At 42.5% G+C, this 26802-nt stretch overlaps 1 protein-coding gene across 1 annotated transcript in view; it reads right to left on the bottom strand.

The window, feature by feature from the left end:
• Positions 1-22896, bottom strand: part of LOC308476376 (uncharacterized protein) — a 65672-nt gene extending 42776 nt beyond the window's left edge. Inside the window, exons 1-4 of the mRNA XM_081003919.1 lie at positions 22870-22896; positions 5160-5226; positions 3317-3536; positions 1631-1802 (exon numbers count right to left, since the gene is read on the bottom strand). Coding sequence (XP_080860045.1) covers positions 1631-1802; positions 3317-3536; positions 5160-5226; positions 22870-22881 — 471 coding nt within the window. The 5' untranslated portion in view covers positions 22882-22896. The remainder of the gene's footprint in view (positions 1-1630; positions 1803-3316; positions 3537-5159; positions 5227-22869) is intronic.
• Between the last annotated feature and the right edge of the window lie 3906 nt (positions 22897-26802).

The following is a 26802-nucleotide window of genomic DNA, read 5'->3' as shown; positions in this document are numbered from 1 at the left end:
AGCCGCCCTGAGCCCGGCTTCGGCTGGGGAGGGCGGGATATAAATAAATATTATTATTATTATTATTATTATTATTAAGTAGGCAAATTATCCCCATTCCCACTAACCCCCCTGGCCTATCGCCAACTATTCCAACATGCAGCACAAAACCCCCAGATAAAAACCTGGCAAGCCATATGCCTACACTGTCTAAAAGACTTCTACAAAAATGGCAAACCCATACCAACACAATAAATACAAGACAAGCTAGGGGACACCCAAATACCTTGGCTAACACATCATCAACTACATGCCTTCTTAAACAATCCAGCAATAAAATCAGCAGCTACAAGGCCCTTGACCTCCTTCGAAAAGCTTCTGACAGCAGAGGGACACGGTAAAGGGATGGTATCCACAATATACAAAATACTGCTCCAAAATCCCACAACCCCCCTTGACACAATCAAAGAACAATGGGAGCGGGACATAGGCTCTGAAATTAACTCCATGTTAATGGGGAAATGTTAAAAGAAATAACATTATTTCTTTTTTTACAGCACAAATGGCTAGTGAAAAATGTTGACGTGTAGATGTAGACTGTCTTTATCTTTTTCACTGCTGTCTTCTTTTAATCTCTTTTACTATTAAAACCATTTAAAATAATTAAAATCACTATTAACTGTTTTAATGGATCATTTTAGTATTTCTTGTGAACCACTTAGATGTTTTCATAATTTTTTTATTTTTTAAAAAAGGTGGGAACAAACTATTCTTAGCATCTGATACTTAAAAGATTTCAAAAAAGTTTGTTCTCAAGTGTGTATGCACTGGATTACAGTTATCTCTCTCACACACAGTTTCTTAAGATGTCAGGTGGGTGGACATCCTTCCTTCCTTTTAGAGTAAAAATTGGAACAATTTACGTGTTCCCAGCTGCATCTTCTTAGCAGTTACTTTTGCTTGTCTTAGCATAGTTTGCTTTGTTCATATATTTATATTCATGTATGAGATGCTCCATGTATTTTTGTTCATATTTTAAAACTACTTGGGGGGGGGGGATAGGCGTCTTACTAGCCAAAAGCCACATGTACCATATTTTGAAGTTTGTATCAGAAAACAGTATGAATTGCTCATCCAGCAACAACCATGCCATCTCTCACCAGCAGAGGGAGAGAAGGGAAGCAGGACTATCCCACTGGCCCTACTGAGACATCAGCAATGTTTGGCTCATCTTTTCCTTAAACCGGGTACGAGGAACCTTTGGCCCTCCAGATGTTGTTACACTACAAACTCACATCAACCCCAGCAAACATAAGCAATAGCCAGGGATGATGGGAGCAGCAATTCACCAACACCTAAGGGGTCAAAGCTTCCCCAACCCCTGCCTTAAATAAACTATTCCTATTTCAGCTGGTTGTTGTTGGAACTTGATGGCCTATATCTAGTGCTTTAGTTTGCTGCCTTCCTCCTCCTAGTTTTTGTGCTGTGTCTTTTAAATTGTAATGTTTCATGCAAAACCCACAGAAGGTTCTCCACAACCAAATATGGCCCACCACCTGAATGTGGTTCCCCACCTCTGATTTAGGAAAAAAAGATACCGCCAATAAGATAAAACATTCAAAAGGCTGTTATCACACAGAAAGACACCAACCTTGGACCACTGAAGTGGAGTCCTTTCACTTTCAAAATTCTGGAGGTCAGGACACTTTAGCTTTCCAGTATTATGCAAATGTATTCTTTGTGGATAAACGTAATTTCTATTAAAGCATAAACCATCATCGTTCTTGAAAACACGGAGCTCCTTCCTATCTCTTGTTGAATTTCTGTTATGAAAAAACGGGATATCAGTACATCTATTAATTATTAAGAGATACCCACAGGATACTGGCATTATATTAGCATTTAATGATTAGAAAAACATCATGAGAATAACCAGATCTGGGTGCACTTTTTAGAATAGTAAGATGTGGAATTGGATCACAATTCAGCAGACAAGAACCAACTCAAAATAATAATACTCTAGAAGTGTCTGGCTGTTTATTGTTAGTTTGTTGTTCCAGGAAGTAGAAGAAGAAAATAAATGAAGGACAGAATATAAAAATGTGTAAGGGATGGCTTAAGAGGCAACATTGTGGCCAGGAGGTTTGGTTTCATGGTGTTCATAAAATGCCAGAATTAGCTGGAATAACATGATGTAACAGTTCTAAAAAAATTACTGGGGGGAAACAAAAATGATCCTTTTGTTTATATTGGATTGTAGCCAATGCTGCCATTTCACATGCACTACAAACCTCCACTTGTGCAACAGAGCTTCCCGTTGTGGACCCTGTGGGGCAAAATTTGGGGTGCACAGAAAGAAGTCGCCCCACTGTGCACCACTTACAGAGATACTTACTTTTGCATCTTGCTCTTTTTTCCAAGAATTGTATTTTATAGCCTGAAAACTATAGGTTGTTAGGTTATTAGGCTGAGGTCATGTTCAGATGGCCAACTTCACAAATCATGGCTGAAGCCACATACAAACATGATGGCTGCCTGCTAATCCCTTCTCCCATCCCTCTGCATCATGCACCTTTCTGCAGGGCCTGCAAGACGGAGCTGTTCTGCCAGGCCTTTGATTGGGGTTCAGTCTGATTCTTTTCTTTTTGTATAAGAACAAGCATTAAAGAGGCCTCCTAGCCCGCTCACAGGTCCTTTATAAGACCAGTAGTAACAGTTGGCCCTGGAGAATATTAACCACTCTTAATTTTACCCATGGACTCCCATCTGTCCAGATTTTAATTTCCTTTGAACTAATTTTACGATGTATTTTAATTAATTGCTTGCCTGTTTTTATGTTCTTATGTTCTTTGTATACTGTGTTAGTTTTATGATGGTAGCTGCCCTGAGCCCGACTCCAGCCAGGGCGGGCGGGGTACAAATAAAATTTTATTATTATTATTATTACCTTCTGAGCAAAGAGCATGGATTGCATTCAGCAACAGTTCCCTGTTATCTCCAAACGGTGTGCATCAAGCTTTAAGGAAACTACAGTGACTGGAGAGAAATAAAACTTACCTCCTGTATCAATTTTACTAAACACATGGGGGGGAAATGTAGTTGACTCCAATGCATGTTTTATTTCAAAGAAGTCTCAGCAGGGTTTATACACAGCCTGCAGATTGCTTCTCACTTCAACATTACACAACTGAAGCCCCCCAAAAATTGTTAAGACAAAACGGGCAAAATTCTAAATTTATGTTTCCCTATCGTTGCTGAACTCACTCAAGTCAGAACTATAGAACCTAACAGCTACTTTCAATTGAGAAAAAAAACCATGAACTTTGCAGAAACTTACTGAATGCGACACTCATAAAATCCGGAGTCTTCTATCATTGCAGGGCTAAACCAAAGCCTGTCTCCTCGTTGATGGATCCTGGAGTAGTTATCCGTAGTTATGGGTATATCACTACCGTTTATGTGCCAAGTCACAGAGTAATTGGATTGTTTGGAAGACAGCAGCGGACAGCAGATGGCCCCAGGCTCCCCTGCACACACATTGGTCGCTAAGCGTACACCTAATGAATAAATTGCATATAATGTGTGCTTAGCACTGTGACAAATGATGTTCTTCGCTTGTGCAAACAGATACACTTGCAGTAAGCCTGAAAATTCACAACACAGCTCCCCATCATTCCACTGTGCACCTAGCCTCATCTGCGCCAGCTTTGCCTTTCTTCCTTGCGCCATGCAATTAGCAACGCTGCCCAAACTTACTATCTAGCTAGCACGAACTCGTCCAACTAGTAGTATGAACTTGTCCCATGAATGCTCGGATGCATTATGAAACAGCACTTCCGTGCCCCAAATCATTCTCCAGCTCCAATTGAATCTGAGGTGGTGCATTGTCAGGTTACCTGCATCTTCCCCTGTATTCCCCACTCCAAACCCAGGGTGGAAAACTGTCTCCTTCTATTTATCTGGCAACTGCTACAGCTGGAAAATGTGACTGGAGGCTTTTGAGAAAGGCTCCTTTCCTCTAGCCTGGAACATGGGAAGACTGCAAGCAACAGATAAGCCTTGCAAGGGCAGGATTGTTATTTGACCCTGTTTCATTCCCAAACAGCCAAATCCTAACCACGTCTACTCAGAAGCAAGGTTTACTCCAAAGTAAGTAGGATTAGGATTGTAGGCACAGAGAATACCACAGGGCCCTAATGTGGAATTGGCATGGGGGGGGGGGCGTGTGGAGAAGTCAAGTTTACTGAGCCAGGAGAGGGGGCGCATATATGAGTATCTGCAAATCACAGCTTTTGCGACGCAGCTCTCAGAATTTTAGAAATGCAAGCATAACACTATGCAATACACGTCTGGTGCATTCTTAATGCAAAACCGGCAACATTTAATTGAGAATGCAATTCAGCTTCTTAACAGAAACACAAAGAAGAGCCCAGGAAGCCAATTCCGCACCCCATTCGTTATCAAACACAATATAATCGCTGGTGATGTAAAATACAGCAATTTAATGTAATCTTGAGTGTTGGCGCATCTGCTGCTTCTTTAAGAGTTTTGAGATGAGAGGAATTTTGCTTGAGATTTTCTAGAAGGGTTCATGAGAAGTTCACCTCTGAATATTGCATTCATTGAGCAAAGTAAGAGGCACTACAGTATCAAAGTATATACAGGCAACAGCCAGTATGACAGTATATATAAAACATAAAATTAAAAGGTTTTTTGAAAAATAAATGGGTTTAAGAACAGCTCTTCCCATTTTTGCTGGGAAAAGTGCTGCATTTTGAGAAACTGCAACCCCAGTTGGCTTATACATCATGGCGGGTGGAAGGAGAGATAGAAAACTGTGATGGATGTTCATCACTTGACTATAGGTTAACTAGTGATGCATATACACACAAATGAAGTGCTACAGACCACAGACACAGCCTTCATTTTCCCTCATATGCACTGGTTTTCACCTGTGCTTTTCAAGTTCGTGCATTCTCAGAGTAATTAAGCAAGCAGGGAGAAATAAAGTAAGAGCTATGCACCTGCAAAATAACGCAAACAAACCAGCCCCTCATGGAAGCGGCACTTATATTTGTGTAACTTTGTGGAGAAACTAGATGGGAGTATGATTACATCCACCGTGGTGTAGCTAAAGCAAGCAAACAAACAAACAAATAAGAAACATAAATTTGACTTACAAATACTGGATGAAGAATAAGCCAGACAGATCCAGCATAAGAGCTGCAACGCAGATATCATCTTCTGCTGGAAAAGGAAAGGAAAGATATTCGGGTCTGCAATAGCTTTCTAAAATTCTCTGCTACAGCCAAATTGTTCACAATCTGTATAAAGGGGGAAGGATGACATATCCGATGCTAGGACTAGTGCATTTAGAAGAAAGTCAAATAAACTTGAAGTCCACAAAAATTACTAGCGCAGCCACACTTACCTACCAGCCATCAATGGTGTAAAAGAAGAAACATTTCGTAAAGAGCCCTTTTTGATCACCTGGTGTATGAAATGAATTTGGTTTCAGATCCTGGACCCTTTGTGTGTCCTTAGGCCAGTTACCATCTCTCAGTCTAATTTACATCAGAGGGTTGAAAGGATTTTTAAAAAGTGATACTTCCCACCATGCAAACAGCTATTTGAAAGTTCATGTCAAGCTTGGCTTCTGCCATACCAATCTATATGCATTCACAAATTGAGAGATATTAGTAATTTCCAGGCTGCATCAACAGCTCAACCATTGCCACAATCATTTTCAGCAAGAAAACAGACTATTGAAACCCCATTTACAGAAACACTGGAAATTTCTTAGCTCTTTGCTGAGTGGTTTAGGTACACAGGAACCTGACCACATACACTACAGCAGATTTACCCAAGCTGGTGACCAGATGCATTGAGATACAAACTCGCATCAGCCCCAGTCAGCGCAGCCAAAGACCGGGACTGGTGTGAGTTGTGATCCAACACATCTGGAGGGCACCAGGTTGAAAAACACTACCTTGTAAGAATTACTGCCACAAACAACATTCCACAGCTGACCATGACACTTCCCTGCATTAGCTCCTACCCAATATTCCACATTCACAAGAGCTGCAAATGTGCTGCATGGGAGATTTCACGTCATTGCTTTTTCTGGGGGAAAGTAGTGATCACTGCTAAACATGCTGTATATACTTCGGGCAGTCTGGCCTTCAGGATCCCATACCCTCCAACATTTCTCTGATGTAAACAGATACATCCCCGCCAACATTTCTCCAATGAAAATAGGAACATCCAGTGCTATTTTTCTAGAAAAAGTGGTGCTGGAACTCACCACAAACACCCCCCTTGTTCTCTTAGAACGGCCATGGCACCCACCTGAGAAGTGCCAGAACTCAGTTCTGGTGAGTTCTGGCTATAAAAGCCCTGGGCATGTCCTATATCCTCCAACATTTCTCCGATGGAAATAGGGACATCCTAAGGTAAAGGACATTTCAGGATCAAATCAGAAACCGGTATGGCTTCTGTAAATCCAGGACTGTTATCCAGGAAAATAGGGATACTTGGAAGACCTAGTCTCCTTGGACGTGTATAATAAGAATAAATTCTGCTAGCATTGTTTTCTTGTTGGCCAGAATCAACAAAATTAGATTTCCTGTCAAGTTTCATTCTATACCATGGGTAGGCAAACTAAGGCCCGGGGGTTGGATTTGGCCCAATCGCCTTCTAAATCTGGCCCGCGGACAGTCCGGAAATCAGCGTGTTTTTACATGAATAGAATGTGTCCTTTTATTTAAAATGCATCTCTGGGTTATTTGCGGGTCATAGGAATTCGTTCATTATTATTTTTTTCAGAATATAGTCTGGGCCCCCACAAGGTCTGAGGGACAGTGGACCGGCCCCCTGCTGAAAATGTTTGCTGACCCCTGTTCTACACAGCTGGTATTGAGAGGTCCTTCATTCTTGGAGATACTTCGGATCTGGTACAAGACAAAGATGCTGCCAAACTAGCGAGGAACAGTAACTACAGTGCTATCAAATCAACTTAAATGGAAGTGGGAAGCCACCAACCAAGTTCAACAGGGTCACGTTTAATTTCAAGAGAGGAAAATTCCTCCAAATGGTGGAGATGCATTATAAGGACGTTGAAAGGGAAAGTATTCAGGAGTATTGGAAGTTATTTAAAACCACAACAACAGAAGCTCGTCTGGAGTGCACACCATGGATTAAGAAAGAAACCCAACAGGATGTGTGGTTAGTAATGCACGTCAATAGAGCTGCAAAAGCCAAGACTCTTTTCTTTAAAAAGTGCAAGTCTAATCTAAATAAAGAGGACAAAAAAAGAGAAAATAAGCTCTCCTAAAACAAACACAAGTTACCAGTGAGGCACATGAGAAGATATTTGAGCATATTGTTAGGGGCACGAAGGGGGTGGGGAATACAAACTTCTTAAAAATCACAAGCAGTGAGCGAGCCTGGGAGTGTCAGACCATTAGAAAAACAACTTCGAAAAGGACTTTGGAGAGAAACAGAATATTTGCATCTGATTTCTCTGCAAAGGATGTTGGATAAAAATAAGATTAAAATTCTAGGGCTAAACACCACATTAAAAGCCAACCCTCGGTCTGGATAGCATCAGGAGTTCGTAAATAACATAAAAATGTGAAGCAGTTGGTCATCTAATGCTAAAAATGTAAAATGTCTTTAAACTCAAAATCCTCATGGGAGGGTTGGAAGGCAACCAATGTGGCACCAGTTTTTAAGAGAGTGATGAAATTATAAGACTTGCAGTTTCTTTCCTAATAAAAAATGGCAGAAAGCAGGATTAAAGTTAAAATCGGTCAACCTTGGATAATGAGGTTTTGCTGTGTTACTGTACTGGGATGTTAGGTGATTATAAGCCACCTGAAATCAAACTGCAGTGCAGCAGTATTTAGTTGTAAATAAATGAAACGTACAAACGCCCTTTACAAGTGGCCTGATATCCATGTTCCCTGACACTTAGTACAAAATGTCAAGTGAAAAGCCACCGTTAGTATTTTGTCCTCAGCCTGCTCATGGTTAACTCCACTCAGCCTTCCTTTTGCAAAAAGGTAGTATGTTTTTCAACGCAGGTATTCAACAGGTGCTGAAAAGTTGCCACTTTTGCTTCAGCTTACACACACACACCAGGTGTGGCACCTTGGCCCTGCGACTGTGGATGCCCAGGATCATGGGTGCCATGCAACATGCATGGCCCTTGCATCCAGACTTGTGGGTGCCTAGCCCCTTCATAGGGAATTTTGTGGGTGCTTGAGCACCCAGGGCCCCAGGGAGTTGGCACCCATGAAACACACACAGTGCTCTTCCAAATGTAGCTCTACGTGTGTGTGTGTGTGTGTGTGTGTGTGTGTGTGTGGCAGTTCTTAAGGCCTAGCACCTACAAAGTCAGCATTGACTCTTGAAGTTTAAATTCTGACACAACAATTTCAAATATGATTTTTTATATTAAAAAAAAAGTTCTAGAATACTCACATTTACTCTGCATCCACTGTGTTCCAACTGCTGGTTTGGGAAGCAGCTAACAGGAGATGTTAGCCACAATCCATATCTATGCTGTATTGATCACTGACTTTCAGAACAGCGCTCTTGGGTTAATAGTTTGGAAGCACCAAATCCTTTCCCCCAAATTAACAAATGTTTATGTACGGAATGTGCAGCACTGCATCAAGATTGCAGCCACTAGACTCAGCTCCCTTCCACACACATTGCCTAAACCTCACCCAGCTTATCTACAATGGTTGACTATCACATGTAAGTGGCACCTCTGCACACAGAATCCAGCGTGCCCAGGCTGAATAATACAGCCACATTACCTGGCACAGAGTCATGTGAGGACCTAACCCATCCTAAGTTGGCATTCCTCCTTACATCCAACACGTGCAGACAAACCACAGCCCAGGCTGGATAGACACAATCCAACTGCAAACTTTACAAAGGAGTTACAAGAAAGGTCCACTTAGCCTTGGACCTTAATTTAGCTATTTCTGTTGTTTATTCCGTCAGCAGTTGATTTATTAATGCCTGGAAAGAGATAGCCAGCATTCCACAAAACACACGCAGTGCTCTATGCTAAATAAGCCAGAAGCAAACATTCTTCTTTTAGAAAGGTGATGCTTAAAAGCAAACTAGGACCCCCCCCCATACACAGTTTCAATTACTATTATTAAAATGAATATCACTATCAAGTGAGTCACTAGTTTGTTTTTAATTTTTAAGCCTTTATTAACATTATTAGCAGGTCACTTGCGACATAAAAGTGAAGAGCAATAAACCACTGCAAGCTTAGAGCTTGCACTTCAATTCTGGATAATCGAATCTTAGAATTGGAAGTAAGAACATTCATTACAGGAATGCAACTCACAATAAACCCCCATACTACTTTCAACTTTCACCTTTTTACCATGGCCTTTGTCACTCCAAATATATATCCTGATTGCAAATTGTTTTAACAGATTTTTTTTTAAAAAAAATACTGTTGTTACCTGGAACCTTATGATCAAGGACAAATGAGAAATCCAATAAAAATCATTCTGCTTCTCATAATCATTGATTTAGCAACTAGAACTTCAGAATGTCCAACACACAATGTTGGCCACATTCACAATCTATGCAGGCCACATTCAAGAGAAAGGCAAGCCATAGTTCAACTGGTTCCCCTCCAGATGTAGGAGTGGTCAAAAGCAAGGCAAGAGTAAGTTAACAGGGAAAGTTCACTCAGCACCTCATAGTTACCATCACCCAGAAAATATGCAGCAAAGTCAACAATGTCCCATTTACACATTGCACCAAAATAGCAAACAAGAACTTTAACTCTGTGAGAGACACGAAGGAACAAAAGAAGCTAAGGCTCACTGGATATATATAACTGAAAACACTTAACACCTGGACCAGAGAGAATGTAATGGCATGCTTGGATTTTCAATCACTTATGAACTTTAAATGTATTGCCAATGCATCACCCATGAATCACTTAATAGTTCCGAGCAAAGACAACATGCTAGCCATCAAGGACGAGAATCACTCGGTTCTTGTTTGGGGAAGGGTGGATTTAAATTGCCCACACCTACCAAGTTGTCATACTCAGAACAGACCCACTGAAATCAATGAAGTTAGGTTAAGTTGTGAATTGCATCAGATGTGCTAAACCTTTGGCCCTCCAGATGTTGCTGAGGTACAACTCCCAACATCCCAGGCCATTGGCCATTCTTGCCGGGACTGATGGGAGTTGTGATTCAACAACATCTGGAAGGCAATAAGTTTCCAGGTATTCAAGTGATTTTAACTTGGAGTAGACCCATGGAAATTAATGGACCTTGGTCTTGTGCATTGATTTCAATAAGTCTACTCTGAGTTGGTTGAATACCATCCTATGTTTTTAACTTTGTGAAGCTGCCTCCCTCCCCAAATTACTGGACCAAACCTATGGAGTCAGCTGCATTTGGAATAGGTATGGTATGGACAGAAATAAGTTACACATCATATACCAAATACTGCCATTTCCAAAGACAGGCCTTGCATTGGGGGAGATCAGTTAGCATTCATAAGTCTAGGAGAATCAAATATGCCATTTGGAGATGGGTTGTTGCCAACGGAGTGGAATTTAAAAAACAGATTTTTGGTGCTTTCCCTCTCTCTGAAAATCATAGGGACTAGCAGCTTGTTAAACGCAATCCCTTGATTCTATAGAAGGTGCTTCTTTGAAAAGGAGGTATCTTGTCTGATGTCCTTTTGCCCACTTTAGTAAAAAGTCTGAAAAACCCTCAAAGGGGTAAAAACCATAGTTTGCTCGTGGTAGAGAACTCAAGAGGATATTAACAGGTCCCAGTGTGAAACCAGATTAGGTTTCTAACCTGTTTGGATCCTGCGTGCAGTGGCGTAGCGTGGGTTGTCAGCACCCGGGGCAAGGCAAGTAATTTGCGCCCCCTAACCCGTGGATTTGCGCCCCCTAACCCTAACCCCCAGATGTTGCGCCCGGTGCGGCCGGCCCCCCCTGCACCCCCCACGCTACGCCACTGCCTGCGTGTTTCTAAATCCACTCAGGTCAACTTCATAAAGGGCCTCTGAAGCCCATTTCGGAAAAGTGTCCGTCAAGGCAGGCTGCTGAAAAAAGGGAAACAGCTCTGTACACATTCAAGACTGACAGCAACCTGCCTAAACCTCTATAGAGGGAAGCCCAGTTGGCGTCTGTCTGTCTGTCTGTCAGGGCTCCTCAGAAACGACTGCAGCGGAAGCTCCCTTTCCCTTTCTCCACCTGCTGATCTGCCCCCCTCAAAGGCGCCAGGAAAGGCAACGGCGAAGCACGCGGCGGAGGCGAGAGGAACCCGTCCGGTCTCTTCCTCGCGGCTCTTGGAAGAACCTGCTGCCCCCTCCCGCCACAGGCCAGCCTGTCCTCGCGGGCAAGAAGAGGCCGCGCTGCCGGGTCCAAAGCGTGACTCACCCGGTGCCAGGAACTTGCCTAAACTCTTTCCCCACACAGCGCGCTCCCCTTGTGCTCCAGAAAGCGCCACGCAAGACGGCTGCGCCTAATCCTCATACAGAGGCAAGGCGGCGGCGTCGAGCTGCCCCCCTCGCGGACTCTCAACCCCTCAGCAGCCGACCCAGACCCGCGCGCCCTGCGCCCAGCGCCTTCTCCTCACCTGGACTCTCCCGGCCGGCAGCTTCGCCACGACTCGCCTCAGGCACCGAGGGCCGAGGGGAGCTCCGCCCCTGCCCGTTAAGGCGAAGCCCGCCCCTTGGCGGCCCTGGACACTTGGGCGGGACGGAGGAGGCGGTGGGTCGTCGCTGCCAGGAGCGCCGGGGCTGCTCTGAATCACCCAGTCGCGGAAGAATGGACTCGGATCCCGGATCCTGGCTCAGGGAACAAGCCGAGACTCGCGAGCTTGATCCTCACCTGCCCGGCTCCTCAGAAATCAGTCCTAGGGAGTGGCTGAGGATAAGAATAAAAATTACTTGTTGTTGTTGTTTAGTCGTTTAGTCGTGTCCGACTCTTCGTGACCCCATGGACCAGAGCACACCAGGCACTCCTGTCTTCCACTGCCTCCAGCAGTTTGGTCAAACTCATGCTGGTAGCTTTGAGAACACTGTCCAACCATCTCATCCTCTGTTGTCCTCTTCTCCTTGTGCCCTCCATCTTTCCCAACATCAGGGTCTTTTCCAGGGAGTCTTCTCTTCTCATGAGGTGGCCAAAGTATTGGAGCCTCAGCTTCAGGATCTGTCCTTCCAGTGAGCACTCAGGGCTGATTTCCTTCAGAATGGATAGGTTTGATCTTCTTGCAGTCCATGGGACTCTCAAGAGTCTCCTCCAACACCATAATTCAAAAGCATCAATTCTTCGGTGATCACCCTTTTTTATGGTCCAGCTCTCACTTCCATACATCACTATTAATTCCATACATCACAAAAAATTACTATTATGTATTAAATTTGTGGACCACCTTTCATCTGTACCTCTCAGGGCAGCTCACAACATCAACATGACAGTATGAAAAACACAATAAAAATAAGAAGGAAAATAAACCAACAAACCACAAAGTGCATAATAAAATTAAGAACCAAAAGAAACCAATAACCTCCCCCTCCAACAACAAAGACTGGGTTAGAGCATGGTGCTGATAACCCCAAGGATGCAGGTTTGATCCGCCATATGGGGCAGCTGCATATTCCTGCATTGCAGAAGGTTGGACTAGATAATCCACAGGGTCCCTTCCAAGTCTACGATTCTATATTTCACATGTCCGTCAGCCCAAGGCCCAGGTGGAAGAAAAACCTTTTCACCTGCCGCCTAAAGGGGTATAATAAAGGCACCAGCCAAACCTCCCTGGGGAGAGCATAACTACAAACCCATTCTGAAAACTCCTTTAACTGGATGGCACTTCTAATAAAACTGGCACCATTCAAAGTGCTGGGTTTGACCTATAAAGTCTTTTGTGGCTCAGGACCCCAATTCTCCAAGGACTGCCTCTCCCCATGTGAACCCATCTGGAAACTGCAAACATCATCTGAGGACCCTTCTTTGAGCAGGAGGTCTAGAGGATAGCAACAAGAGAAAGGGCCTTTTCAGTGGTGGCTCCCTGTTTACAGAATGAGTCTCCGTTGGTACCCGTGCTTTTTCTGGGGATACTCAAGGGTACACAGTACCAGACCTCCCCCCCTAATATTAAAAGTGTAGTGTTTACTGTAAAAAGTTTGTGGTAAGTACCAGCACCTTAAAAAAAAAAAGCACTGCTTGATGCCATAATCTTCTAGGGAAGATCATTCATTATTCCATCAGGCTTTGGCTTTTAATTATAGCCGTTTGTGGGGTTGGGCTGTTTTGATCTACCTTTTTTAAAAAAAAGAATTGTCTTTCAGATTCTTTTTTTAAATGCTGGTTTCCATGTATGTATGTGCTTGGTTTTTGCTTAAAATATTATAAGTCGCTTTGAGCTGCCATGCAAAAAAGCAACTAATTATTATTATTTTTAATACATGCAAGCAAATTGGGCCCTTAGCAAGCCCCCTTTTCTTGGCTGAAGCAGGCAAAACGATCACAACCAGACTGTACTGTTAGTTATATATTTTTTATTTGTGTCACCTAACCAGGGTTGGCCTTAGGGGTGGGTGAACTAGGCGGTTGCCTGGGTTGTGGGCCTGAGGGGGCACCAAGTTGAATTGAAAAGCTATGTTTGTATTTATCCTAGGGACAGCCCTGCATGTACTTCTCCAGTACTCCCGGCTACATGCGAACAAGTAGTTCTCACCAAAAAAATAAAGCGAACAGGCAAAGCACCATGCTAAAATGTGACACTAGCATTTTACAATCTATGCACACTTTATCGGAATCAGTGGGTGTTATTCCTAAGTAAATATGCATAATGGGAACAGCTGTACAGCTTGTCCTTTGACCCTTTTTTGGAGGCTTGAACACATTTACCCTGTGAAGTAATAAATAAACAAAACGAGAGGTTATAATATGGGAGCCTGAGCTAAAAGTCTTGTACCCTTTATTCCCCCATGCTTTTCTGAAACTGGATACTCACTCAAAATCTGGTTAAATTGATATAATATGCTTCAGGATCCAGTTTACAATGGCAGGAATCAGCACCATAGAATGTGCTAAATGCCTTTCTCATCCAGATTGAGTAATGGAATGCAGTTGTTGCCACACTGGTGGTTTCTAAGTTAACAAAATGAAGTTTTCAGCAAGAGCTTGAACTTTTCCCTAGCATGGTACAGGATTAACAAAGTTTTCAGCATGAGGCATGCAGGGTTCCAGGAAAACACTACATTTGCTTTAAGAAGAACGTGGAGAAAAATAATATTTGCTGAACACTTGAGACAACTGTGTTTCGTTGCCACAGGCATCCCAGTTTATTTAACTGCTATGTAACTGTCTGGTTTGGGACAGTCAGTTTGTATAGAATATACAATGTAGAGCTTAGTGAATGCTATGAGGGGTTTTTTTCTTTCAGACTGAAGTACTACCCAAGATCCTATGTGCTTGGCCTCATCACTGGGAATCATGCAGTATGATGCTATGATAAATATTTTTTCCAGAGGGGAATCCACAAGCAGCTAAAAGCAGGGGCAGATCTACACTCATGGTTTTTAACATTAAGGAAGGGTTAAGGAATTGTTTTGATAGTGTAGATCGGGGTAGTCAACCTTTTTATACCTACCACCCACTAATGCAACTTTCTTGATGGTAAAATTTCCTTACCGCCCACCAGTGCTGCAATAACATGTGCCCCCCCTACCGCCCACCCGGAATCCTAAAACGCCCACTAGTGGGCGGTAGGGACCAGGTTGACTACCCCTGGTGCAGATGGACACATGACATCCTACTTTTTACATTCATAATGCATTATTACCTTGTCTTTTTATCACTTAATTTTTAATCATTTTATGCAGCCATATAGGTGAAACACTGCTCATATGTCCCTATGTAGTGTTTTGCCCTTTTTTTTTACTGCATTCAAACTCTGATCCCTCCTCCAATGGTATTCAAGGGACAGTGGTCAGTTTCTCCTCCCGTTTTTTTGCTTCTTCCATCCTAGCAGGGAAAGAAACAGCGTTTTGGAAAATGGCGTGGCCGGGTATTACTTACATTTAACACTCACCCCCCCCCCAAAAGCCAAGGTAATTAACAGGTATGCCCTGTGGCATTTTAGAATGACATATCTATATCTTTCTAACAGGGGAAAATAATGTTAAACAGGTCAGTGTAGATCCAGCCTAGGTGAGTTTCACAGATCAAGGTACTGAAACCAGTTGAATTGCAAGTTTACAGGTTAATTCCCAGCTAATCTGCCATCTAGGCATCTCCACCTAAAGAAGGATAAGCCCTCTAGAGCAAGGGTAGCAGCTGTTGCACCCTCCAGATATTGTTGGACTATGACTCCCATCAGCATGGCTGGTGGTGAGGGATGGTGCAGGTTGTAGTTCAGCAACATCTTGTTGTCTATCTCTGTTCTACATAGTCTAGACCAGGGATGGCCAACTCCCAAGAGACTGCAATCTACTTACAGAGTTAAACACTGGCAGTAATCTACCCCCTTTTGGGGGATTCAGGTCAAAGAGCTTTTTGGGGAGGAGGAAGGCCCATTTTTTAGGCATTCAGATCAAAGTTGTTATTGAGCTTTTTTTTTGGGAGAAGGAAAGCCCCGTTTTTGGGGGATGCAAGGCAAAAAAATGAGCTTTTTTTTAGGGGAGCCAAAGTTGTTGAGGTTCTTTGAGGGGAGGCAGTGATCTACCAGTGATCTACCACAGACTTCCAGTGATCTACCAGTAGATCACAATCTACCTGTTGGACGTGCCTGGTCTAGCCGTTACTGGACTAGCCAACTAATTACTTTGTCCCCATCCACCTCCCTGCTCAGTTGTACAAGGACTACAGAGAAGTAAGCAGGCAGCCAGGGCTGGTTTTAAGTAAGAATGCAGACTGGTGGTCTTGGAGGAATCAAGACTGAGGTTAGTAGAACAATATCCTATTTGCCCTAATGGGCCAGCCACCGCAGGAATTGTATACCTGAAATCCTGGAAAGTCACACTGGGAAAGCCGAGCTAAGTGCTACTTTGTTAATTGGAAAGGCGTCCTGTCAGTAGTTCAGGCACACACAGTGGAAATTGTGGTAGCATTACTAGACTTCAAAGTATCTAGTTGTGCTGCTTCACTTGGCTTGATTCCACAGCAAGAATGATAAACAGATGATTAAAAAAATGATTCCAGGAAATCAAGATTTGGCGCAGACTGAGACATAGCCTATTAAAAAGTAATTTCACAATGCCCTTAATTTGTCCATAGCATTATTTAAAAGGTTGTGTGATAGCTAATCATATCCCAGATGTTTTTCTTGTGACCTTTATTCACTGAAGTAGAAATAGGCATATGGTTTTCTTTCAGACATACTATAAACTACCAGTCCTACGCAGTTTCCCCACTGGCCTCTAGATTAATCTTATGCAGCTTTTGGGTCAGCACTCAGGACAGTGTACTGTCCGTCAAGGGCTTATTTTACTTCCTTTCTATTCAATTTTGGTTCAAGCCCCCACCCAGGAAAAATTGAGGTGCCATTTTGGATGACAAGGTAGCGCTCTCTCGCTCTCTCTTCCAAACAACCTTATTTATTCAAATTAACAAATTATAGCAGCCAGAGTAACATAGTAATATATTTAGTAGAGCACAGAGACTACGGGAGGATCACAACCAGGAGACAGTCTTGCTTTCCCTTCCACATGGTGGGAACAGTTGCATCCATGGGGAGCCAATCAACTCCTAGGCCCACACCCACCTTTCTTCAGCCTTGGCATCACACAGAAATGTTGGAGAGGGCAGATAATAAACTTGAATGCATTTCTAGTCACTATGGGCGGACGGACATCCCATGTGGGGTAGTTTCACAGCAGCCTTTTCATCTGGTATGGACAAAATTTGCAGACTGATTTGTGCCACAGAATCGAAACAATGTCCTTCCCAAAGAAGAGAAGCAGAAGAGTTTGGATTTGATATCCTGCTTTATCACTACCCGAAGCAGTCTCAAAGCGGCTAACATTCTCCTTTCCCTTCCTCCCCCACAACAAACACTCTGTGAGGTGAGTGAGGCTGAGAGACTTCAGAGAAGTGTGACTGGCCCAAGGTCACCCAGCAGCTGCATGTGGAGGAGTGGAGACGCGAACCCGGTTCCCCAGATCACGAGTCTACCACTCTTAACCACTGCACCACACTGGCTCAAGTGCATTCCTGTGATTTTCATCAAGTATATTCCCGTTCCCCTGCCCCCAGAGCTGCTTTGTTGCCTGTTTTCCAGCCTTCCAGCACAACTGAGTAGCACTACCGTCTCAACCAGAAAAGAGAAGTGGGCAGTGGCATGGTTAGTGGCTCTGGAGCCAACTCCTAGGAGCTGAGGTCCTTTCAGGCCCTCCAATAAAAAAATTTAGACACCCCCCTCCCCCAAGCTAATGGGCATTGCCATTCAAATGGTGTGTGTGCACCGTGTCTTGTGATTGATGATGCGGGGCTTACCTGCCCCTGCATATTTTTATTCAAGTTGGCACCCCTGTTTGGTGGCAGCCTATAACTCTGCCTTCCTGCGTTATCCTTCATGGTGCTACTTCTTGACTTTGAGTAGCCTCATCAGTTTCACTTTCAGTTTTACTTTGTTTTTTAATTAGTATTCGCATTAGCACCACCACTAAAAACACACCAGTCTGAATAAAGTTTTTTGAGGAGAAACCCCTGTCTTCAGAACAGATGCAGTAATATACAGTAGTACCTCGGGTTAAGAACTTAATTCATTCTGGAGGTCCGTTCTTAACCTGAAACTGTTCTTAACCTGAGGTACCACTTTAGCTTATGGGGCCTCCTGCTGCCGCTGCGCGATTTCTGTTCTCATCCTGAAGTAAAGTTTTTAACCTGAGGTAGTATTTCTGGGTTAGCAGAGTCTGTAACCTGAAGCCTCTGTAACCCAAGGTACCGCTGTATCCTTAAATCTTCTCATTGGGGGACCCTCCCTCCAAAATTAAAACTGCCAGACACTTCCTGATAGCAGCCCATGCCACTCTGAAGGAAAGGTCTGGCAGCAGCTCCTGAAATTTGCCTGATAGGCCTTTTTCTGGCTGCCACCACCATAGATTCCATCACAGGCACTTGACAGGCTATTCCTGAGCCAAAATTACTATCAACCCCACTCATGATTTATGACTCTAGTAAGAGTTCCAGGTGACAGGGATTAGGATGGAGCAGACAGCATATGAGATCATTTGGTAAGTTCCTGCAGTAGTTACGAAAAATAGAGCACAACTCTAGCAGATTCCATGGGTGAACCAATTTTTTTTGGGTGGGGTGGGGAGGATGCTTCCAGGTAAAACAAAAACTGTTTCCCCACCTTTATTTATAGTGATTATATCATGCATAATTGCCACAGAGCAGGACCTTCCCTAAGATTACATCCCAAACATTTAATGTTCAAAGCTTTTCAACAAGGATCTGCAAACGTGCTCAGAGCTAGACTAAATTCCAGTTCCTTCCATGTGCTGTTTTGTTTGTTTCATACCCTCCAACATTTCTCTGGTAAAAATAGGGACATCCTATATTTCTGTATGCCAAGTAGGGCTTTTTTCAGGGGGGACTCACCAGAACTCAGTTCCAGCACCTCTCAGGTGGGTTCTGGAATCTCTCAGGTGAGTTCCAGCAGCTCTCAGATTTGTGCCATTGCCATTCTAAGGGGAAGAGGAAGGAGTTCATGGTGAGTTCTAGCACCTCTTTTTCTAGAAGAATAACACTGGCACCAAGTAGTATGGAAGTGTCCAGGCATAGCATGCTGACTGGAAGATTTTGTTCCTGCCTAGAGAGGCACCTCAATATTTCAAGATTTTTTTTTTTTAAAAAAAGGCAATAAAAAGGAAATGTATATCAAACCATGTGGACCTATGTGACCTAGATGGTAGGTTTTAAAAAAAATTTAAATTCATCCATTGTTTTTTACTGAAAAAGTTATCAATGTGACTTACAATAAATAGCAAAGAATGCAATGATACCGCGAAACAGTCAAAAGCAATAAGGTCATACAAAGTATTAATCCACCATCAATCAATAACAAGGAAAACACCCTTTCCCACTGAAAGCCTGCTATTGTCACTTCTAGCTATGGTGGAGTACAGTACCCAGTTTAAAATGATTATGATGATGGTCATGGCAGTGCTATAGGTGAAGCATTCAAGCAATATATTAGGTTGAAGTCAGTGATTTATCTGCTTTTTTCAGTTCAATATTTTTTTATAAATCACCTTATGAGGCTCTACATGGAGGTTTTCCATGAAAAAGGACCCTTCATGTTTTAGTTTCACGTGCCCCCCAAACATACATATTTTTCAGGTTCTCCAGGCATGCTAGTAGTATGAGAACATAGATCCTTCTCACTCACTACATGAATATTTGCAGAAGAGGACTAAAAATGATGTAACAGAGAACAAAAAGCTGTAATGTTAATTACCTAGTCCTCAGTTTCACAACAAATTGGCAAGACATATCAAGTAGATAAGAAAGTATACGGTCTGATCAAAAAGGCTATATTACTTTCACAGAATCTTTGTCTATGTCCTTAAGCATAGAATGAGAACTTAGACTTTAAGGTAAAAACTACTCCATTGTGGGGGAAGTTGCTGTAACAGTGAATTTAATATAAATTAAAGAAAACCAGGAAGAAACCCCACTCCTGCCTCTCTCTTAAAGGTAAAGGTAAAGGGACCCCTGACCATTAGGTCCAGTCGTGACTGACTCTGGGGTTGCGGCGCTCATCTTGCTTTATTGGCCGAGGGAGCTGGCATACAGCTTCCAGGTCATGTGGCCAGCATGACTAAGCCGCTTCTGGCGAACCAGAGCAGCACACGGAAATGCCGTTTACCTTCCCGTTGGAGTGCTACCTATTTATCTACTTGCACTTTGACTTGCTTTCAAACTGCTAGGTTGGCAGGAGCTGGGACCGAGCAATAGGAGCTCACCCCGTCGTGGGGATTCGAACCGCTGACCTTCTGTAAGTCCTAGGCTCTGTTTTAACCCACAGAGCCACGCGCGTCCCTGCCTCTCTTAGTGAACTATAAAAATATGGGGATGGGACTGATCTTCTCTCCCCCCCCCCCGCCCTGCGCTTCAACCCATGTTATTAATATATGAAGATGTAGTAAATTGACTCCTAGAAATATAGCATATAAAGATGAAAACATCAAGCAAAGTAGTAGACATCATAATACTTGGAATATTATATGTATCTGTCTTTGTTGAGCTGGTCTTGGTGGTTGTCCTTTGTCTGGTCTGCCTGGCTTGTCATTCAGAGCTGGTCTTCTCAGTGAAGTTCAGCCGCCATTTTGTCACTCCCAAGCAATGTGTCAATGTGAAGGTCCTGCTTCTCCTTCTCCTTCTCCTCCTTCTTCAACAACTTTGGTAGCTTCAGGGGGTTCCAAGCCACATGCTGTTGAAATCATGAAGGCTTCCTCATTTTAGAGTGAGTGGTACCATTTCAGACAACAGATAAATTAAAATGGAAGCCCCAGCAGTACTGAATTCCCGCCTTTCGCAACATGCCCATTACCAACCTCAAAGATGATTATGATGATGATGATGATGATGATGAACCTGGCCACTGAATTCTGCACCTAGTCTTTTGGCTAGAATTTTGAAGTACCATTATTGGCTTTCCTTCATTAATCATTAATTTTTCTCAATTTCATAATTATTTCTCTTTTTTTAATGAATTGTGAGAAGTAATGTATATTGGAAGAGTGGTGTCTTTAGGTGTATGCATGCTGTGTGCTCGTTCAAAGTGGGCACCTATTATTTCAAATCCCAGTATATCTGTCATCAACCATGTTAACTTGCATTAAAGCCAAATTCTCCCAGTCTTCTATGCCTTCCAACATCCACAAAAACGAACATTTCTTCATCTGATTGCCTCCAGATTTTTCTTAATCAAGTTTGCTTTCTCAACACAGAAATAATAATTGCTCTGAGTTCTGAAGTCCCATGTCTAGAGTTTCAGAGGTCGATGTTGCAATGTGACCAAGATGCATGCCAAACACAGCCATCTTGGCTCCACATTGTGCTCCAGCTCTCCATGAGCTTGTGCTTAAAAATGAGCAATTGAGCCACTAGTTCTTTCCTGAAGCCAGAGCCATCTAGCTTGGCTTGGGTCTGAGTTTGCCAGGCAGACCTTTGTGTTCCAGGAGCCTTCTTGTCTGGCTGCAATTCGCAATTCTGGCCTAGACCCATCTTTTCCAGAGGATGGAAATAATCACTAAGAGCACCATCTTTATTTTTGGCAATGCCTGGTAATGTTCCCTTCACACCTACCAAGTAATTAGAAGTGAATCAGGAGTTGTTTTTGCTGTGAAACAAATGTTTTTGCAGGAGGAAGGCAAAGCCAAGCAAATACACAGCTTGTAGCTTCACTGAGGCCTCCCCTGTTAATAACTATTTTAAACAAACAGAGTAAACAAACTACTCTGTTTGAAATAGTCTGTATCTGAAGTATTGTTCAAGAAACATTATAACTAAGTAGTCAAGGACAATGAAAATGGTATTGCGGATGACCGATTCTTCTCTTCTACCCCCCACCAAAATTAAATAAAGGTAGACTCAGGAATCTCAGCATAAGAAGATGAGAAGAGCCTACTGTATCTGGTTAGTGGCCCATCTACTACAGCATCCTCTTCTTATATCAGCCAACCAGGTGCCTAAGGAAACAGAAGCCTAAGCACAACAGCACTTGTGATTCCCAGGAACTGGCATTTGGAGGCATATCAACTCCAACAGTAGCGGTAGAACCTAGCCTTTGTGGCAATTGCAGATATTAAAGTATTATGCAGCTTGAAGCAACTGGGTGCATAAAAACAGACTCCTTTTGGAATAAAACATTATCCAGACCCATTCAAAACCTTCCTTGCATAACTTTCCTCATAACAGAACAAAACCCAATAAATGTTACATCCAAACAGTTTCACAATATCTTGTCCAAACACATGCTCAGCATCTTATAAAAAATAAAATAACTTATAATTAGAGCTGACAAACCTAGCTTTCTCTCACACAGGCTCCATTAGCCTGCCTTCATTCCAGCCCCAAATGCTATGCAGTTCCTGGAGAGGCACCTTACTCCCCCACTGGCTGGGAACAAAAGACAACAGCCACCACCCTTCCAAGATGGTGAATTTGCAATTCAGTAGCCTTCCATGTGATCTAAAGTTAAACACCTCATCAGAACTAGCAGAAAACAGTAACAGTTATCAACCTATATATATATGTTCAGTGAGCTTAAAATAGAAAATCCCCATGTTAAAGCCTTCAGTAACACACAATCAGACATTCTCCATTTCAGTGTCAATTAAACAATTATACTTAACAGTGGCTAGTAGCCATTTTTAGCCTTTTTCTCCATAAATGTCTCTTTAAAAATTTTCTATGCCACTTTCTATTTTTAAGAAAAATTTCAAAGCGGTTTACAGCATATTAAATCAATAAAACATAAATAAAACAATCTGAAGAAAGTCAAATATAGAGTATATAGTCAAAGCAGCATAACAGAAAACTAGAATGTTATCTTAAAGATTTTAAAATAAAACATTACAAAGGAGGTCAACTACAGAATACGTATTTAACATAGTAGGGCTGGGTGAGTCTGGTTGAGTCTAATTCTCTTTCAAAGCCATCCAATCATCTAAGAAAGATAGCACTGAAGATATAAGATAGCATTGAATCAGTAGCAAGATGAGTTCTAGATTGAGACAACAGTTTATTAGATAGGGTTTGTTCTGTGTAAACGTATTAAGACTTTAGACTAAAGAAAGCATTCTGGAAAATGTGGAAGAAGAACAAGAAGAAAAGAACAAGAAGAAGAAGACGATATTTACCTTTGGTTGCATTTCTTTATTTGCAAAAGCAAGTCTTCTTCAAAAGGTTTCCTTTTTGTATTTTGAAAATAGAACAGTGGTTCATTTCAATTTGTTTGGAAGATTTCAAAGAGCACAGCTGAAAACACAGATGTTTATGAGCACCCACCGGGTGGTGTGGTTGAATGACCTGGTTTTGGAAAAATGTCAAGAAGCAATCTGGTTTGATGTAGAAGCCATGTAAGAATTATATGCATGATGTGTGACTGATAAGAAGATGAAAACAGAAAAGTTGCTGTTTTATAATGGCTCTGATTGCTGGCTCTATCAGCCTAGGTTTTGTGACTTTCCCAATTTTTCCAGAATAAAAGCTGCTTTATGTTAGGAATTCATGGGGCAATCCTATGCACACACTTCCCACTCAACACAGTGGAAATCACATCCTGGTAAATGTTCATAGGAATGTGCAGCTCAGAATATAAGGCACCTTGTGTATATTATTGGCAGTAGCTATTAGCAACTATTCTGCTATTTGCAGTGAGCCATGATTTGCCACACCACCTTAGCCATGTGCAATGCATGTGAACACTGAAATAGTTGCAATGAGAGAAAGCGAAATGTTCTACCTGAGCTCCAAATAGCTTTGTGGGATCTGTGGCTTGCAAAACAGCTTGTGGTAGTTTGTAGGGGAATGCATTTCCTAATATGCATTTAATTGCACCCAGAAGGAATCACAGTATGAGAATGTAAGCAAGCCTTGGCAGATGATTTCTGAATAAATCTGGCATTTTTTCATGGCTGGCTCTAACAAAAGAACATGTGAGTAGCGTGTGGGAAACATATTTACTGTATTTCCTTACAAATTACAAAAAGATACATGACCTCATTCTTCTCCTGCCAATTTCCTCCCCATGTTAGTTCTCAGTCTATGTTCTTCAGCATATTTATCACTGAGTTTAACTAATATAAACATCATTGCAATTTTGATGTTACAGCTAGAATTCAGAAAGAAAAGCACAGCTACTAGCCAGGATGTCTGTACTTTGTCTCCGAGGTTGGAGTAAGCATGCTTCTGAATACCTACAAACTTGGGCTCTTTGCAGATGACCTTATGGTCACAACCCCAGACCCCATAAACCCAGCAACCACATTAACCAAAGAACATAACACCTTCACAATGGTATCAGGCCTACAGGGGAACCTTCTTTAACAATAGAGGGACACAGAAAAGGGATGGTATCTACAATATATAAAATACTACTCCAAGACACTACAAATCCCCTCACCATGATTAAAGACGAACGGGAGCATGACATAGGGTACAAAATAAACTCCACCCAATGGTCAAAAAGGTGTTCTAAGTTATCTATAGGTGGGTGGCGCTGTGGGTTAAACCACAGATCCCAGGACTTGCCGATCAGAAGGTCGGCAGTTCAAATCCCCGCGACGGGGTGAGCTCCCATTACTCGGTCCCTGCTCCTGCCAACCTAGCAGTTCGAAAGCACGTCAAAGTGCAAGTAGATAAATAGGTACCGCTCCGGCGGGAAGGTAAACGGTGTTTCTGTGCACTGCTCTGGTTCGCCAGAAGTGGCTTAGTCATGCTGGCCACATGACCCGGAAGCTGTACGCCGGCTCCCTCGGCCAATAAAGCAAGATGAGCGCCGCAACCCCAGAGTCGGTCACGACTGGACCTAACGGTCAGGGGTCCCTTTACCCTTTACCTTTAACAGCGTAGAAAAAAGGCTGTTAGGCTGGAGACCTCCCACTTTTAGACATTTGTGTTGAAAGTGAAGAGATTTGAACATGGGCCAGCAAGCAAAGGGATGTTGTGGGCAAGACTTGTATGGACCTTTCCTCTCTCCGGCCCTCTTCAGATGAATACTTCCAGCCCTGCGTGGAGATGCCGGAGTAATTGAACCTGGAGCCTAGATGCAAACCAGATGCTCTACAATCCTTCTCCTTTTTAAGGCACTTTCTGATCATTTGGAAATTTTCTAGAATACTTACTGTCTTATATTCTGATCATACATGGGATTCCCAATTGTCTCCCATCTAGATCAGGCCCACACTTGCATAGCTTTGTTTGGTTTTTCGTTCCTAGAACATCCCTGGGTCAACCAGTTTGAAACACTGACTTTCACCACCCATAAGCATTTCAGTCAGTTCACGCTCTTGTTCAGCAGATTTTTATGTATCAAGGAAACCTCTTCAAGCAGCCAAACAAATAAATGAAGTCTGATACAGTTAACAACGTCTAGGAGGAAATGCCAAAAGCGGGAGGCAATCTTCCTTCCGCCTTCATAACATGATACGTATGAAGACAGATACACAGAAACAATTGTCAAGTGATTTGGAATTATGTCGCACAACTGATTCCAGCTGCTTTCTTGAGCATCATCCAACGGCGAAGGGAAACTCTGTTCCCAGAGATAAACCCAACACTTGAAAGGCTTATGAGCAGCCTAAGGACATTACTGTAATCCCTAAGGAAGGAATCATAAAAGAAAATAATCAAAAAAATAAAGAGCTGGTCAATTAATGAAAGGAATGAAAATGCATCTGCGGTTTTAGATGGAATCTGCCCACCCACACACAAAAAGTAAAAAGAATCAGGAACCCAATATGTGTGATCAACGGGTTTCTCCTTCTTTTCAGTGGTGTCCAAACTTTTTTCAAAGAGGGCCAGATTTGATGAAGTGAAGGACCATGAGGGCCGACCAAAGGGCCGACCAAAGTTGTTAACCTTTTTTCAGGAATGAAGTTCTTGAGCTTTTTAAGTTGAAGCTCTGGAGGATTTTTTAGGATTTTACCCTAGAAAATAAACTACCATAGGGCGGGCTGAATTAGGCCCCCGAAATGGACTTTGGACATGCCTATTTTAATTTAAAAAAGTTTGGCTTGTAAACAGTTAACTAAATAAGAGGGTGAGGAAGCTGGTACTTTACCTCTAAAATATCTCTGAGGTAGGGATTAACTGCTAAGAGTATATATACTGCACATATCACATTACCACTTCCTCTGTTTATGTTTGAAGCATGTTATATGCAAAAAAACCAACCACTGGGGGGGGGCTGAGATTTATTTCACAGTCCTGACATAGAAGAAAAAAGGCAGACAACTACAACCAGAGGAAAAATCTAATTTGAATCCTATACACCTTAAAGGTAAAGGTACCCCTGACAATTAGGTCCAGTCGCGGACGACTCTGGGGTTGCGCGCTCATCTCGCTTTACTGGCTGAGGGAGCCAGCGTTTGTCTGCAGACAGCTTCTGGGTCATGTGGCCAGCATGACTAAGACGCTTCTGGCAAACCAGAGGAGCACACGGAAAAGCCATTTACCTTCCCACCGGAGCGGTACCTATTTATCTATTTGCACTTTGACTTGCTTTCGAACTGCTAGGTGGGCAGGAGCAGGGACCGAGCAACAGAAGCTCACCCCGTCACGGGGATTCGAACCACTGGCCTTCTGATCGGCAAGTCCTAGGCTCTGTGGTGCCACCTGCATCCCATACACCTTACACTTACAAAATTAGATTAGAAGAATAATGTGGCACGAAGTGAAATGGTGTATTGTTGCACATATTCTTAACTAAGCTTTTGTGTGGTGCCTGCAAATTATAACTATTTACTGATGATTATGCAATAGTTCTACTGATGAATCTCTATTGCAGTGTTCTAATTAATTTGTTAGCTTTGTTGCCCAATTTCATCTCTGACTTTTGCTGTTGTAAGCAGCCTTACCTGGTTCAATGTCAGAGCGTATGATTTTAAATAAAATAAACAAGATTATGTTGTGCCAGTTTCTGAACATTAGAAATAATATGTTAAGCTGTTTTATTTTTTAAAAGCTATTTTTAAAAAAACCTATGAAAATATGAAAGGTTGACTTCCTTACAAAACTTACAATACAAGTAACATTCTTCATTAAAACTGTGTGAAAATACTGAACAGCTT

This window comes from Podarcis pityusensis, assembly GCF_964106645.2.
Source record: "Podarcis pityusensis genome assembly, chromosome: 4".
Taxonomy (NCBI): domain Eukaryota; kingdom Metazoa; phylum Chordata; class Lepidosauria; order Squamata; family Lacertidae; genus Podarcis; species Podarcis pityusensis.
This window is presented reverse-complemented; position numbering and strand designations above follow the sequence as displayed.